This window comes from Xiphophorus couchianus, chromosome 5 (genome assembly GCF_001444195.1).
Source record: "Xiphophorus couchianus chromosome 5, X_couchianus-1.0, whole genome shotgun sequence".
NCBI classification, from domain to species: domain Eukaryota; kingdom Metazoa; phylum Chordata; class Actinopteri; order Cyprinodontiformes; family Poeciliidae; genus Xiphophorus; species Xiphophorus couchianus.
The window spans coordinates 9,531,814-9,548,126 of NC_040232.1; the positions used below are offsets into that span (position 1 = coordinate 9,531,814).

The 16,313-nt window shown below is 39.3% G+C and overlaps 1 protein-coding gene across 3 annotated transcripts in view; it reads left to right on the forward strand.

Moving 5' to 3' along the window:
* The window catches only part of LOC114144540 (myosin-10-like), a 72,876-nt gene extending 56,904 nt beyond the window's left edge, over positions 1-15,972 (forward strand). For 2 of the 3 annotated variants that reach the window (XM_028017474.1, XM_028017477.1), the window contains 17 exons: positions 637-849; positions 1,505-1,649; positions 2,342-2,548; positions 2,623-2,727; positions 3,782-3,934; positions 4,912-5,160; positions 5,241-5,453; positions 7,452-7,664; positions 9,131-9,292; positions 9,494-9,622; positions 9,698-9,786; positions 10,997-11,120; positions 11,267-11,356; positions 12,322-12,440; positions 12,520-12,628; positions 12,695-12,867; positions 13,516-13,663. In XM_028017474.1, coding sequence (XP_027873275.1) covers positions 637-849; positions 1,505-1,649; positions 2,342-2,548; positions 2,623-2,727; positions 3,782-3,934; positions 4,912-5,160; positions 5,241-5,453; positions 7,452-7,664; positions 9,131-9,292; positions 9,494-9,622; positions 9,698-9,786; positions 10,997-11,120; positions 11,267-11,356; positions 12,322-12,440; positions 12,520-12,628; positions 12,695-12,867; positions 13,516-13,663 — 2,641 coding nt within the window. Of the gene's footprint in view, positions 1-636; positions 850-1,504; positions 1,650-2,341; positions 2,549-2,622; positions 2,728-3,781; positions 3,935-4,911; positions 5,161-5,240; positions 5,454-7,451; positions 7,665-9,130; positions 9,293-9,493; positions 9,623-9,697; positions 9,787-10,996; positions 11,121-11,266; positions 11,357-12,321; positions 12,441-12,519; positions 12,629-12,694; positions 12,868-13,515 lie in introns of all 3 variants that reach the window. The other variant, XM_028017475.1, reaches the window with a different exon arrangement.
* Positions 15,973-16,313: the final 341 nt, after the last annotated feature.

Sequence of the window (16,313 nt, forward strand, 5' to 3'; positions counted from 1 at the left end):
AGAGTATCCAAAAATTATATTAAATTAAGAATAAAAAAGTATTTGGTGAAAAGTTAACTCAAGTACTGATTGACTGATCGAATTATCAGTCATTTAATATTTAGACGAACCAAAATATAAAGTTAAATGGAAATTTTGGTATTTTAAGGACTAAAATGATCATTATTTGTATAAGCAACAAAAAAAAGATAAAATCAGTCAAAATAATTTTTAAAATTAGCTTCTTTCAATAAAAAACCTATGAAACTTTAACAAAAACTACAGGAGTGTGTCTGGTAATTCGGTGGGTAGAAAATCCAGAGAGTAGAAATGCTTGATAATAATATTACTAAAGTAAAAATACAAGTACATTTTTCAAAAAAGTTTCTCAAGTAAATGTAACTAGTTACTACCCATCTCTATGATAAATCCTCTCTTCGCTTTGCGTTTTGAATCTTCTTCCTTTAGCAACGTCTCTAAGTATTTCAGAGGATGTTAGAGGCCTGGTGCCACTGCTTGAAAATAATCAGATTTTTTAGTTTCTCACCAGTAAAGCCGAACCTCTGTTCACAGCCATCTCTACAGTCTAACATATATTGAACACGTATCAGTGAAATCCTGCATTAAAAGCTTGTGTGTCTGCGTTTCTCCAACCAGGAGTGACGAGGAAGCGGCTCAGAAGAACAACGCCTTAAAGCAGGTCCGTGAGCTGCAGGCGCAGCTGGCCGAGCTCCAGGAGGATCTGGAGTCGGAGAGGATCTGTCGGAGCAAAGCGGAGAAACTAAAGCGGGATCTGAGCGAGGAGCTGGAGGCTCTGAAGACGGAGCTGGAGGACACGCTGGACACCACCGCCGCCCAGCAGGAGCTCAGGTGCATGAGCAGGACAAACCTCTGGGCCAGAACCCACAAGTCAGAAGGACATCAGAGCCAAAATAAATCTTTTTCTACCTACTCAGCAATAAATTAAGCATGCAACATTTTGGTTAAACACAAAGTAGTGAGATTTGTTATAGATAAAAAAAACTTTTGCAGGATTGAAATGTTAAACGAAATTTTGCAGGAAATTTTTGTAATTTCTGAGCAATACAATGAGGAGTTTAGGTCACTCAATCTATGAAAACGCTTACTTTAGCCAAATTTAGTAGATTAATTAAAAACAGATTAAGATGGAGTAAAGTTAAATTTAATAATTTATTTAATTAATTAAATTATTTATCTATAATTAAGTACATTTCTCATTTATTTAATTATTTTTCAAAATAATAAAGTTTACTAACTTAATTATTTTTTATTTAGTTTATTTTTTCATTTAAATTCCCTTTAGACTAAATAAATTGAATTTTAATTTTGGCTAAACTTTGGACACTCCTTACTTCAACAGGAATACATACGAGAAAATAACTGCAGATGTTTTGTTGCCTCATTTGAAGCTAACATTCATTCCCAACCCTCCATCTTACGTAGAATTGCACAAAACTCACTCCGTTTTCTGAAGATGTGCTTCATAATTGGGTTTGATATCCAGGTCAAAGCGAGAGCAGGAAGTGGCAGAGCTGAAGAAAGCCATAGAAGAAGAATCCAAAAACCACGAGGCTCAGATCCAGGACATGAGACAGAGGCACGGCCAGGTTCTGGAGGAACTGTCCGATCAGCTGGAACAGGCCCGCAGGGTGAGTCTGCTGCTGCAGGCGGCACCGAGCGGAGCGGGACGAAATACCCAGAAATTATACTCCAGTTATAGCAGTTCTACTGCAACATATGTTTACTCAAGTAAGCAGCCAAGAAATTACTCAGGAGTAGAAAAGTATTTGGTAAAATGTTTACTCAACTACTGATCAAATAATCAGTCATTTAATATTGAAAAATTACATCAGATGGATCAAAATATAAAGTTAACAGGAAATTTTGGTATTTTAAGGACAAAAATGACAGTAATTTATTTTTCAACAAAAAATAACTAAATCAGGCAAAAGTAAATTTTTCCAAATCAGTTTCTTTTAATAAAAAAACTGCAGGTGTGTCTCTGTGTCCGGTGAATTTATGGTTAAAATATGTCTTGTTTTTCATTCAGTGGGTAGAAAATACAGAAATTTTACTCAAGTAAGAGTGGAAATACTTCATAATACAATTACTCAAGTAAAAGTAAAAAGTACAGCACAGTAAAAATACTCCTAAAAGTAAATTTTTCAAAAGAGTTACTTATGTAGAAGACAAAAAAGAAAAAGTTTTATTTATATAGCACTTTATCAGCAACAAAGCAGTTCAAAGTTCAAGTAAATGTAATTGAGTAAATGTAACCAGTAACTACCCAACTCTGCTGATGGGGGACACGGCGGCGTCTGACCGATTTTATTCTGCGCAGTTCAAAGCCAACCTGGAGAAGAACAAGCAGGGCTTGGAGAGCGACAACAAAGAGCTGGCCTGCGAAGTGAAGAGCCTGCAGCAGACCAAGACGGAGTCGGAGTACAAGAGGAAGAAGGTGGAGGGCCAGCTGCAGGAGTTCGTGGCTCGAGCCACCGAGATGGAGCGGGCCAAAGGAGAGCTGAGCGAGCGCTCCCTCAGGCTGCAGGTAGAAACACGCTGCTGCCGCTCTCTGGCTCCCACGCTGAAGCCCGGCTTACGTCACGTCTGCTTGTCTGACAGACGGAGCTGGACAACGTGTCCGCCTTACTGGAGGAGGCCGAGAAGAAGGGCGTCAAGCTGGCGAAGGAAGTGGACAACCTGAACAGCAAACTGCAGGACTCTGAGGTTCGATCAGTTTGGACAAAATGACTCCAGCATAATTTTGTTTGAAATTCAAAAAGCTACAAATGGCTGTGAAAAGTGAGAATTCATCTATGAAATTGACTGAAGATGAATGTTTAAACTAAAAATTGGAGCATACACTGCAAAAACACAAAATGTTACCAAGTATTTTTTGTCTAGTTTGTAGTGTAAATATCTTAGTTCACTTGAAATAAGACAAAACTAACTTACAAGTAACTTTTTAGCAAGATATAGGAGCTTATTAAAGACCAATAATTTCTTTATATTCATGATAAAGTACTAATTCCACTGGCAGATTATTTCATTATGGGAAAATAATCTGCCAATGGTAACATTTACTATTTTTTTATAGTGTTAAGAAATAATTGATTTAAAACAAGCTCTTAACAAGCACTACTTGTAAGTTAGTGTTGTCTCATTTCTGGTATATAAATACATTTGCACTAGAAACAAAACCAAAACTAACAAAAATGTTGCTTTTTGCAGTGAATACACATTTTTATTTTCTTATTGCAAGTGTCTTTTTCAGCCTGCTAGTTTACTTCTTATATACAATTTTAAATAGTTTCAGATGTCTGTGTGATTTTTGTCCAGGTTGATTTAAGAAGTGAGCTTTTGTTGCTACAGGTAAATATTCTAAGCTACAAAAAAGTAATTGATATTGATATCCGATTTTGTCAAATCTTTTATTTAATTTCTTGATTAATCATCAGAATAATCAGTAGATTACAGGATTACTAAAATAATAGTTGCAAGTTGCGTCTCCGGACCCACAGGTTGCAGAATTTCCCGCCACTCAGGCTAAGATGCTAAAAAAAACCAAACATTTTTTTAAATATGGATAAATTTATTACAACATGCAGGCTTTGAATATGCTAAAACACAGATTGTAAACTATGTGCTTTTTTGTTTTTTTTTTATTGCATCAATTTATACAAATATCTACGTCCTGTAAGACTTTTTGCATGGGTCTTATGTTGGTTTTTATTTTATTTTCAAACCTTAAGAATAGAAATAAAGACGTTGTCTTTTTCAGGAGTTGCTCCAGGAGGAAACTCGTCAGAAACTGAATCTGAGCGGCCAAATCCGCCAACTGGAGGCAGAAAAGAGCAACTTGCTGGAGCAGCAGGAGGAGGAGGAGGAAGCGCGCCGCGGCCTGGAGAAGCAGCTGCAGACGGTTCAGGCTCAGGTAGGACGAAGCCACAGCTGCTCCTCTCAGGTGTCCAAACTCAGAGGCAGGCTGGAGCTGGGAACATCTGTCGCTGATGTGAGACACCTGCAGCAATTCAGACACAGATTGCAGAGAAAATGTGAGTCATATTTGGATGAGTGTCGGCAATCATTAGTCAAATAGAACTGGAGCTGTCAGCTGTAAAGCAACACTTGGTGAAGGCGTCTCAAAGAAACACGACTGTTTTCGGTCCTCAAACTTCAGGTCACAAACGAGAAAACCTGAAGAAAAGGGAAAAAGTTCAGAGCAATTTACCAGAAAACTGTTAAAAAGTCATCATCTGCTCTGCTTGTCTCTTACTTAGTTTTTGTTTGTTTTGTTTTTATTTTCTAGACTACGCAAGCAGAATAGTGAACACCACATTTACTTTTGGGAAACCAGTTTCCTTATTTTTTCTTACTTTTTATTAGTTATAGAAGTAGTTTTTAATTTTTCATACTTTGGTTCATTTTAAGTTGCAGAATTCATAAATCGTGAAAACTCAATAGAAGATGACATTTTCAAAATATTTATTATTGTTGGAAAAACCAACCGACTGCTGTTTTCTACCAGCCTTTCGCCAGTTTGCGCCGCCAGGAGGATTACAGTGAGCCGTAATTTTCCGACAGCTGATGTAATCGGCATCTGTGGATAAAAGTAAATCAGTTCGAAAGGCTAATAAACAAATTCATAAACATGATAAAGAAGGATATCTAAAATATGAGGATGTTTTAGTTAGCTGTATAAATGTACAATATAGTCACAGTTAGTTGTAGTTTTTCCCCATTAAAACCGTTTTCATTTATTTCAATTAATGAAAATGTTTTCTCGGTTTCAGTTTTTCTTATTTTTAGTCCTGATCATTTAGAAGCGTCACTATCAGGACCTTAATTTTAATCTTAGTATCAGGACATCTTTAGTTGTGTGTTTATTCATGTTAAATGTTTTCTCTGCAGCTGTTTGAGACGAAGAAGAAGCTGGACGAGGATGTGGGCGTGATCGAGGGTCTGGAGGAGGCGAAGAGGAAACTCCAGAAGGACGTGGAGCTCACCAACCAGCGGCTGGAGGAGAAAACCATGGCGCTGGACAAGATGGAGAAGACCAAGAACCGGCTGCAGCAGGAGCTGGACGACCAGATGGTGGACCTGGACCACCAGAGGCAGATTGTCTCCAACCTGGAGAAGAAGCAGAAGAAGTTTGACCAGGTAGACCCGAAGCCAAGAGATGGACGTTATTCATATCTTGGGTCTGAGTTTAAAGGTTTATTTTGTGATGTCGCTGTTAGATGCTGGCTGAGGAGAAGACGATCTCGGCTCGGTACGCCGAGGAGCGCGACCGGGCCGAGGCGGAGGCCCGGGAGAAGGAGACCAAGGCTCTGTCTCTGGCCAAAGCTCTGGAGGAGGCGCTGGAGGCCAAGGAGGAGCTGGAGCGGTTCAACAAGCAGCTCCGCACTGAGATGGAGGATCTGATGAGCTCCAAGGACGACGTGGGAAAAAACGTGAGCAGCTTTCACCTGATTACATGTTAGATCGCTTTATTTACCGTCAGGGTGCAGGTCAGAGGTTACGTAAAATAAAATCTTTAAAATAAACTTTATATTTAATCTAAAGGCTGGGCGGTAGAGCTTAGAAATAACATCTCAGATTGTTTCTCATACCAGGTCTTTTTTTCTAAAAAGGAAATTACAATTGACAGAAAATTTGTGCTGTCAACAATAAAAATTTCTAATCTGATTAATCCCAGGGTTGCTGCTGTTTTCAGTGATTACTTTTGTAAGAAACAGGAAAAGAGTCCCATAGAGAAACAACAGGAAAGGACATTATTCAAATGTCAGCACAATGATGTCCTAAAAGTACTGAAGCTTGTGAGTTGATGGCACTTTTAAAAAAATGAATGGTGTTAAAACAATGTGAAATAATGTAGAATAAACATGTTAATTTTGACAGCTTTACAGAAAATATTTTCAATTTTATTTCCTTCTGTGAGTTGTACAACAGAGTATTAGAAATAGAAAAATAAAAAAAACTGTCTCAAATCTTAATTACTAAATTTAGTCATAATATTAGCAGAAGAATGTCTTAAAGGTACAATAAAAAGTTGTTTTAATGAGAAAAAAGCTTCTACAGAGTTATCAGCTCAGTCTGTCTTGTTTCAAAGTCCTGCTTTGATACTGATGTGTAAAAAAAATAATTTCTTTATCTGTAAAAAACCAATACCAAAGTTTAACTTCACAAGATGCTCAACATTTCATTTAAATCTTTTAATTTTCATTTTAGAAAATTATTTCATTCTCCTAATATTAAAACTTTATTTTATATTTTATATATTTTTTATTTCGACTTTATTGTTGCATGACTGTACAGTTGTAATATTATGACTTTATTCTTGCAATGGCTAAAAATAAAAACAATGTTAGCCTCAGAGGTCGCTCTAAACCTTTTTGTTCTCCGTCATTTTGACCGACAGCATTAAAAGAATCGGTCTTGTCCTATTTTTACCTGTCAAATTACAACCATATTAACATCGGCTATTAAGCTGCATTTTTGTGCGGTTTAGTTGATATTCACCTAGTTGAACCATGAATCCAGATCTCATCGCACATAAAGCAGATGAACGCAACTACGTTAACTTTTTCTCCGTGACAAACAACCGCTGACTGAGGCCCCAATAACTTAAAATAAATTCAATAAAATGACTCTACTTAAATTACCAGCACTTCACCCGCTGGGGTCTGAATGCACAGCCTGACAAATTCCTCCTGGTCGCATCTGCAGAGAAATCTGCACTAGTTCATCGGTCAGTTGGATCTGTCTGATCCAAACCGATCAGTTGAACTTTTTTTTACCCTGTGCGCGGTCCGGGCCTGCGCTTTTACGAGGATTTTTTTGCATGGTTTCGCCTCCCCGAAACGGACAGATGTTACGTCTGCCACGCTTCTGAGCGCCGCTCTCCTTCTGGGTGTAGGGTAACGTCTTCCAGCTCCATTTGTTAAAACCTCAGGATGAGTTAAGTTTAATTCTTCGCAATGGCGAAGCCGCATCCGCAATTGTTGTGAAGCGTACTGTGCATGTTATGGTCTAATTAATTTCTGCACCTTTATTTATTTCCTCAAGATAAACTCCCTGCTCCTCTGTTTGGACTGTAAATGGATTAACACAACATTAATTTAGTTTTCTATGTTCTGTATGTACTGGAGACTGGAATTAAACGCGCCATTTCGTCAGACAAGATGGCCGCCTTCGGTGTTCTGACATCATTCTGAACTATGAAAACACAAAGAGCGTGTTAGTGGGAAGAAATCCAGATTTTCCAAAAATTACATCTTCAGAAAGCAAACATCAACAATATTAATCAATAAAATCAATTTATTCTCCAGCCCTACTAAGTTGTTATTTTCCTAATGACAGAATTATGTTTTTCCAATCCAAAAAAAATAATCTCAATGAGTCTTTTTTTTATTATTTCTTTATGCTGATTTTCTTGCCACTGCACTCAGGTGCATGAACTGGAGAAGTCCAAGCGAACCCTGGAGCAGCAAGTAGCGGAGATGAGGACGCAGCTGGAGGAGCTGGAGGACGAGCTGCAGGCCACGGAGGACGCCAAGCTGCGACTGGAGGTCAACATGCAGGCCATGAAGGCCCAGTTCGACCGAGACCTGCAGGCGAAGGACGAGCAGGGAGAGGAGATGAAGAGAGCGCTGGTCAAACAGGTCGGAAACACAGAAAAACAAAACCTTACCAAGTGTTTCTGGTCTGGATTCTGGTCCAAATATCTTAGTATGCTTGAAATAAGATAAAACAAGTAACTTCTCAGAAAGAAATATGAGCTTTTTTAAGCCAATAAGTCCTTAATATTTGTTAATATTGATTATTTCACCTATAACATGGAAAGAAATGTCTTGTTATAAGTTACATGTGTCAAACTCAAGGCACGGGGGCCAAATCTGACCCGCCGTAGGTCTTTATGTGGCCCTCAAGACTTTAGAGGAGACAAAGGTGGGCAAGCAATCAAAACATTGTACTCAAGTAAGAGCAGCACTACTTCAACATATTTTTACTCCAGTTAAAGTAAACTGGAGTTTACTTTAAGTAAATTCTTAAAGTAAACTCCAGTAATTTCTTCCATACTAAAGCGATGGAAGAAATTACTCTAAGAATTAAGAAGTATTTGGTAAAAAGTCGACTCAAGTACTGATCAAATGATCAACCATGAAATATTTACAAATTACATCATCAGATGGACCAAAATATAAAGTTAAGTGGAAATTTTTGGTTTTTCAAGGACGGAAATGACAATAATTTATATAAGGAGCAACAAATAACAAAATCAGGCAAAATATTTTTTCTCCAAATAATTTCAATATAAAACTTATGAAGCTAATAAAAACTGTGGATCTGTGTCTGGTGAATCTTTGGTTAAAACATGTTTGTTTTTCATTGGGTAGACAATCCAGAAATTTTACTTAAGTAAGAGTAGAGATACTTTATAATAAAATTACTCTAGTAAAAATAAAAAGTACAGTCTTGTAAAAAATACTCCTAAAAGTACTATTTTTTTTAAGTTACTAAAGTAAATGTAACTGAGTAAATGTAACTGGTTACTACCCAACTCTGAGATGAACACATAAATGGACCTCCAAGACAACAATTGTCTTTAAATATTGTTTTTATGAATCAAATCAAATCAGTTGTCATCTGTTTACTAGAAAATGACGCAATTGTGAAAAGATTTTCAATATTATCTAATTTTAAGAAGTGCTTAACAAACGCAGATTTAGCTTTTTATTAATATCTTAATGTGTTTTATTAATACAGTCTGCCACAACCGGCCCTTTCACAACATTCATGATCTTGAAGTGAAATAATCTGCCAGTGGAACTAGAGCTCAGTTGCTAGGTGACGGGCTGGGGTTGCTGGGTAACACCGTAGTGACTTAATCTGCCAACTTTTACCTTTTCATTAATATTAAGGAATTATTGACTTAAAATAAGCTGATATATCTCGCTGAAAAATTAGCTTTCATTTTATTTCAAGTGTACTAAGATGTTTGTGCTAAAAACTAGACCATAAATTCTTGGTAAGAGTTTGTCTTTTTGCAATGCGGTTTCCTTGGTTTAATATAATCAGTAAACCGGGGTTTGAATTTAGAGATGGGTTGCGTGGTTTTGTCCTCCAGGTGCGCGAGATGGAGGCCGAGCTGGAGGACGAGAGGAAGCAGAGATCTCTGGCTGTCGCTGCCAGGAAGAAGCTGGAGGTGGACCTGAACGAGCTGGAGGGTCAGATCGAAGCTGCCAACAAAGGCCGGGATGAAGCAATCAAACAGCTCAAAAAGCTGCAGGTACGAAAAGCACACCTGCTTCCCATTAAACGCAACCGTCTGATATGGAATTTGAAGTCCATATTAATCAATAAAACTGTTGGACTTAAAGTACATTTTAAGTCCTGACACTCTACTGTGGTAGCGATGAACATTTAAACCTTGTGTAAATAAGGCTGCTGCTGAAGTAATGGAGGTTTAAGCAAACTGTTGGACCTGCAGGCTCAGATGAAAGACTACCAGAGAGAGCTGGAGGAGTCCCGAGCCGCCAGAGACGAGATCTTCACCCTGTCGAAGGAGAACGAGAAGAAATTCAAGAACTTGGAAGCTGAAATCTTGCAGCTGCACGAGGTTAGGGATGTTCCTCTGTTTTGTGAGTTTCTGGTGTTTGGCGAGACCCGAGCGCCTCTCTGTGTGTTTGTGCAGGACTACGCAGCATCGGAGCGAGCCCGGCGCCACGCGGAACAGGAGCGGGACGAGCTCACCGATGAGATCTCCAACAGCGCCGCTGGGAAGTCAGTACTTCAGCCACCCTGCGGTTTAATCTGCACACATATGGAAAGAATAGACACAGATATTATCATCATCAGGGTTGGGCAAGTTACTTAGTAAGTAGTAATCAGTTACTGATTAGTTCCCCCAAAAGGTAATCCAGTTACTTTACTAGATATTTATATTCAAAAGTAATTACCATATTTTCTGGACTATAAAGCGCACCTCACTATAAGCCGCATCTACAACGTGGTTTTTAAAAACTGGAAACGTACATATGTAAGCCGCTGATATCTCCGCCGCTCTCGGTTTTTCAATCGAGAACAATAATTTATTAATAATAAATCTGCTATTAAGGTCGCAGCTCTGCGTCTCCAACGCTGAACCATGGATTCGTTCACGCCGAGCAGCAGCCATCGATCTGTACTGCCAGATCGATAGCCCTCGACTTAAAAGCTGCATCATGTGAACTTCTTCTTGTGGTTTCCATGATGAGTTTGAAGAAATTTCTCTGTCGTGTCTGCTGCTAGCATGTCCTTGTTCTAAATGAAAATAAGCATTTCTTCTTTGATTTCCAATTTTGACTTCTAATGGTTCACTTCCTGCTAATTCAAACCTCCCCATGGAGGTTGAAGAAAAATTCACAGAAGAGCCGCACCGGGCTATGAGCCGCATGGTTCAAAGCGTGGGAAAAAAGTGGCGGCTTATAGTCCGAAAAATACGGTAGATTCTAAACTACTAAAGCTAAAAAGACAATGAACAACCTGAATATGCTTTAAAGCAAATTAATATCAGCCTAGCTCTATTTTTTTCTGCATTTTCCATGATATAAAATGTAATCAATGAAACTGTATTTTTTCTTATTCCATCATATAAAATGCAATTATTTTGTTCGGACCACAGTTTAAGACAAGTTTAGAAAATTATGTGATTGTCATGAGACATTCATAAACAAAATGACTTACAAATCTGTAATAGTAACTGTAATCTAATTACTTTATCTGGAATTGTAATCCTTTACATTACTCATTACTTGAAGAAAGTAACTTTGTTACTCTGAGTTTTTCTAAAACTACTTTATATATCAATCATGATTTAAAATAATCAGGATTTTGAAGTACTGAGCAACTTCTAACGTGTTGCAGTCATCACTGATCATCATTGGTTGTCGGTGTAATCAGACGAACTGTGTCGGTGTGTGTGTGTGTGCGTGTGTGTGTGTGTGTGTGTCAGGTCGTCACTGCTGGAGGAGAAGAGGCGGCTGGAGGCTCGCATCTCCCAGCTGGAGGAGGAGATAGAGGAGGAGCAGGGCAACATGGAGCTCCTCAACGACCGCTTCAGAAAGAGCAGCACGCAGGTGAAGCATTGCATTCACTGCCACATATCTGATATTTCAGTCGTGAAAGTTTATTTGTGAAATTTGAGGCGACCGAACACAAAGCACTGCTGAGAAATCCTGAAAGGTGAAGCGTCTCCTGCTCTGCCCTGGTTTCCGGCCTGCAGGTGGACACGCTGAACGCTGAGCTGACTGCAGAGCGCAGCGCTGCGCAGAAGAGCGAGAACGCTCGGCAGCAGATGGAGCGACAGAACAAGGTCCAGCTTTTATTAATCTGTGTTTAAAACTATTCAGACATGATAAAAATCTGCAAATACACCCAATGAAATTATAAATGTATCAAATTTTTACCAAAACTAAACACAAGACATCAAGACAGTGAGATGCAGACAGGTGCAGCAGAAATATTGATAAGAGGAAAGACGTCACCAGTAGATGAAAGAAACAGTTAAACTAGATACAATTGAAACCATAAATTTACATACATGAATAAAATCTCTTAAAGGGGCAGTACTATGTAGAATTACTCGGCTTTTTGAGCTTTACATCATGTTATAATGTTATTCCCTCATGAAAAACAAACCTGGAGTGTTGCTTTGATTTTTTTTCATGCATGTTTGAGAAATCTTTTGGTCTCCATGGCAACCATTCAGCTGTGCAAAACGCCTGAGTGGACCTAGCACCGCCTCTTAGCTGCAGCTGCAGCTCCTCTCCCACTCAGTTCCTCCAGACTAGTGGCAGCAGCAATTAGCAAACACCTGGTGGAACTGCGAGTCGGCAGAGCTACTTCTCAGAGCTACGCTCCTTAGAAACGGCATCATGGAGGAGGATTGTTGTGATGAAGGCAGAGTGTCAGAAAGAGCAAGAGCTCCTTAAAGAGACAGAGGTCTAATTTCAAAGCGTTAAATTGCAAAGTCAAATTCCTGTTACGTCTTGTTTGATATATATAGAGTCGTTTTATACAAACTGAAGGTAACATAGTTACTTTGTTGTGCTATAAAATGATACCATGTGCCTGGAAAATGCATTACCCCTTAAAGTGGTCCAGTCAAATTCTGCAGCTTTGACAAAGACAAATAATTAGTTTTTTGTCCTCCACATTGATTATTTCCATGCTGCTCATCTAAAGTTATGGTATTTTTTTTGTTCCTTTTTCATCTGCACTGAAAAATGTTTACAAAATCCTTCCTTCCTAAAGGCAAATGTCTGTTACTAAATGCAGGAGCTTAAAGGTAAACTAGCAGAACTAGAAGGAGCTGTGAAGTCGAAGTTTAAGGCGTCCATCACTGCGCTGGAGGCCAAGATCCTGCAGCTGGAGGAGCAGCTGGAGCAGGAAGCCAAGTAAGGTCGCGCCCCTAGAGGTCACAGCTCGAAGCCGCCAAGGTCGTCTGTCTCACTGCTGCCTGTCTCAAACATCCAGGGAGAGAGCAGCGGCCAATAAGATCGTCAGGCGTACCGAGAAGAAGCTGAAGGAGGTGATGATGCAGGTGGAGGATGAGCGTCGCCATGCCGACCAATTCAAGGAACAGGTAAGAAGAAGTGAAGTAAAGTTGGTCTGTTAGTTCGCTCTCCTCACGTCGCCGTCGCCCGCTCAGATGGAGAAGGCCAACTCCCGCATGAAGCAGCTGAAGCGTCAGCTGGAGGAGGCCGAAGAGGAGGCGACCAGAGCCAACGCGTCCCGCAGGAAGCTGCAGAGGGAGCTGGACGACGCCACCGAGGCCAGCGAGGGCCTCACCAGAGAGGTCAACTCCTTAAAGAACCGTTTGAGGTACGACGACGCTTAAAACCTCTGAGACTGACGACCATCTATCCGTTTCTACTCAGCACCACTAATCGTTACACGGAAAGCAGTGGTTCTAATCAGCCGACCAGACAAGACTGGTTGAAGTCGGCTGCTGATTGGTGCATTTGCCATGTGGGCGGGCACAGAGACCAGACATCCAGATTTCTCTGTCAAAGAAGAAACCTTAAAGTTTCTCGATGACAACGAGGAACAAAAAAGCCTGGAGCCTAGCCACGAATTATCTAGGAATTAGAGATTAAGTTAATAGTAAACCAGACTTCATTTTACATTTTAGAAATTTACATTTTAACAAATGTTTCAGAGAATTTCCCAATTTAAGAACTTGGCCTAGTTTGGCAACCATGCAACACTAGAGGGTGCTAGTGTTGATTTTTTTTTTTTATTATAAAAAGAAAAAAGACAGTAGATCAGATCGAAAACTTGAAAATAGATTCAGGATGATTCCTTAAATGACTATCTATAATATCAGTTGCTGATGTGTTAAAGCTAAAACGAAGGGCTTGGACCTCTTTCATAACTGCTTGTTACTGCAGTTTTTATTATTTCAGAATCAATTCTGGATGTTTGGAGAAACACGAGTTCAATTTGCGCTGTGTGTTTGTTTCTGAGCAGGCGAGGCGGCCCAGTCAGCAGCTTCTCCTCCAACCGCTCCGGCCGACGCAACCTCAACCTGGACGGCGCCTCCGGCGACATGTCGGACGACGACGCCGACAGCCGATCCAACGACTTCAACGACACGCAGACCTCCAACGCCGACTAAACGACACTTTTGATCCTGCTGCCTCTGCTCCCACAGTGGCCACCGGAGCGGTTCTGTTTTTGTTTGTTGTTGTTTTAATCTAACGCTGCAGGAAAAATCCAACGCCCTCTTTGAGAAAACGGACACTTCTGCCTTACTCTGTCCTCCGCTGGTTTGGCTCGATCATATTGTCATTTCCTCCCACCAAATTATCCGCTCAACTTAACGAGAACATACGCATAAAGGTACAAAGAGCTTCTTTTTTTTTTTTTTTTTTTTACATGTTCAACTGAGTAAGTATGTAAAACCAGAACTGAATGGAAAAACATTTTCATTTCTGGTGCCGGACTCATCCTCTCCAACAGGGAACTTTCTGGGACACGCGATAGGAAAACCTGGAATCTGAACTGACATGTTACTGTGAAAATTAGTTAGTGTTTTATTTACCTGCTTCATCTCAACATTAATGAAGGAACGTGCAGTTTGGTGTCAAAGTTCGGCTTGAAGCTGGAAAAAGTTGCTGGAAAAATGCGCAGAACTGCACAGAACATCTGAAACCTGGAAAGAAATGCTTCGCTAAATGGTTTTCCGCTGATAAACCGCTGGTACACCTCAGTGTTTGTGCTCAGCTTCACTTTGTTTTATTATTAAACTCAAATCAAACATGGTCTTATGTTACTGCTGTTCTACAGGAAGTCAGAAAAATCACCAGTTGGACTTTTCCTCTAACTTTTCTTTTTTTTTTTCGGCCCAATTTGGATAGAAATTCTGACTTATAGTCTCATTAGAGTCCGGCTTTTTATATAAATTAAATTCATAACACTGAAATTTTATCCTAATTACGATTTAGTTTTATTTTTTTCTTGTAATTCAGCTAAAAATGTGACCCAAACAAAACAATCGGCACTAGAGCGAGTCGAGCTCTTTCAGCCAATCAGATTGCGCTCATTTGATCACATGACCAACAGTTAGCTAGCCTCTGGCACTTCGACTCGGCCACATTTGCGGTTTGTCCTGCAAATCTTTATTAATGGTTCAAAAACGAGCACAAGACACACATCAGTGACAAAAAGTTAATTTTGACATGATCAACAGCAGAAATAGTCACAACGTGGTGAGGAGAATAAAGCAGAAAATATTACAAATGCAAGAGGAATTTCACAAATTAAAGAAAAGGAAAGTTTTGAAAAAGATAAAGTTGTTAGAGCCGTTAACTTTTGCTTTAAATTAACCAGGTAACATCCTCACCTCATGGTTTGGTTGTCCTGCAGAAACTTTGAGATCGTTTCACCAGTAGGTGGCGCTGTACAGTCCGAATGAATTTAGACTAACGGCTCTCCGCAATCTGCTAGTAATATGCCAGATTTCAGTCGTTACAAGACAAACCTCTTTGTTTTTTAACCTAAAATAAGGGTGTTCAAAGTGAGGGCTGAGGGCCATTTACGGCCGCTGGATTTATTTTGTGCGGCCCCCACGACTGATGTTCAGGAATAAATTAGGGCAAAAACTATTACTTTTAAATTGAAATATAGTTGCAAAAGTATTAGCTGCAACATAAAATGATCATCTTTTCAAGCTTTGTGGTTTACCTCTGTTGTCATGGTAACTAGGACCACATCAACACATTGACTTACATCCTTGATCCTGTTTTGCTAAGTGCTGAGTGTAGAACAAAAAATGAAGTTTTCTTCAATCGAGCCCAAAATAATAAGCAAACTGGGGGAAAAACATGTGAAGTTTCCATTCCTCCACAGAAATCTGATTATTTTATTAGTTTAATTCATGATTAGTTTATTGAGGAGGTACAAAAACAAAATCTCACCACCTTTGGTGAATTTAGTTTTTTTTTTTTTTTTTTATTAATTTGTTGTTTGGCGTACATGACAAAAAGTTTGGACACCCCTGCTCTTGGTGCTGATTTGAGAGGCGCCCTGAGAACAGCAGTGAGCCATGAACTCAACATCAACTTGAGTAAATCTCTCTGACTCGAATGTACGAATGTGCCATTATTGTGAGATAAATAAATCCCGACTCTTCAGACCTCATCGAGCGCTTCGTAGGCGTTGAGTTGTTAGTCCTTGATACTCAGACTTTTGTTTCAGCTCAGCTTTAAATGCAGCAGCTGGACGGCTCCACACCGCTCTGCTCCGGCTCCGGCTCCGGCTCCGGCTCCGGCTCCTCTAATTGAACAACACTGTAAAACACAACATCTTACCAAGTAGTTTATTTTGTAATGAAATATGTTAGTACACTTGAAATAAGATAAAACAAGTGACTTAAGGAAGATATGGGAGCTTTTATTAAGTCATTAATTCCTTAATATTGATGGAGAAAAAAAAAGTTGATTTCAGCCAAAAAACAAGGAAATTTCTGAGCTCCAATAGTCAACAATAAAAAAATGTATGCTTTGATTCTTTTTTATTTATTTTTTTTACATTTTTGAGTTTCAAAATTCAAAAATGTCCAACTTTTAAAATTCAGAAAATTTACAAAAAGTCAAAAATTTACAACTTCTGAAACTGAAATTTTCTAGAAAACAAATTATGAAAATTTATGTGTTTTTTTTCTGGCAAATGTTTCTCTTTTCAAGCTCAGAAATGTCGGGGGGGGGTTCTAGAAAAATGTTGCAATCTAAAAATGTCGGACCTTTTTCCCCTCTCTAGTAGGATCT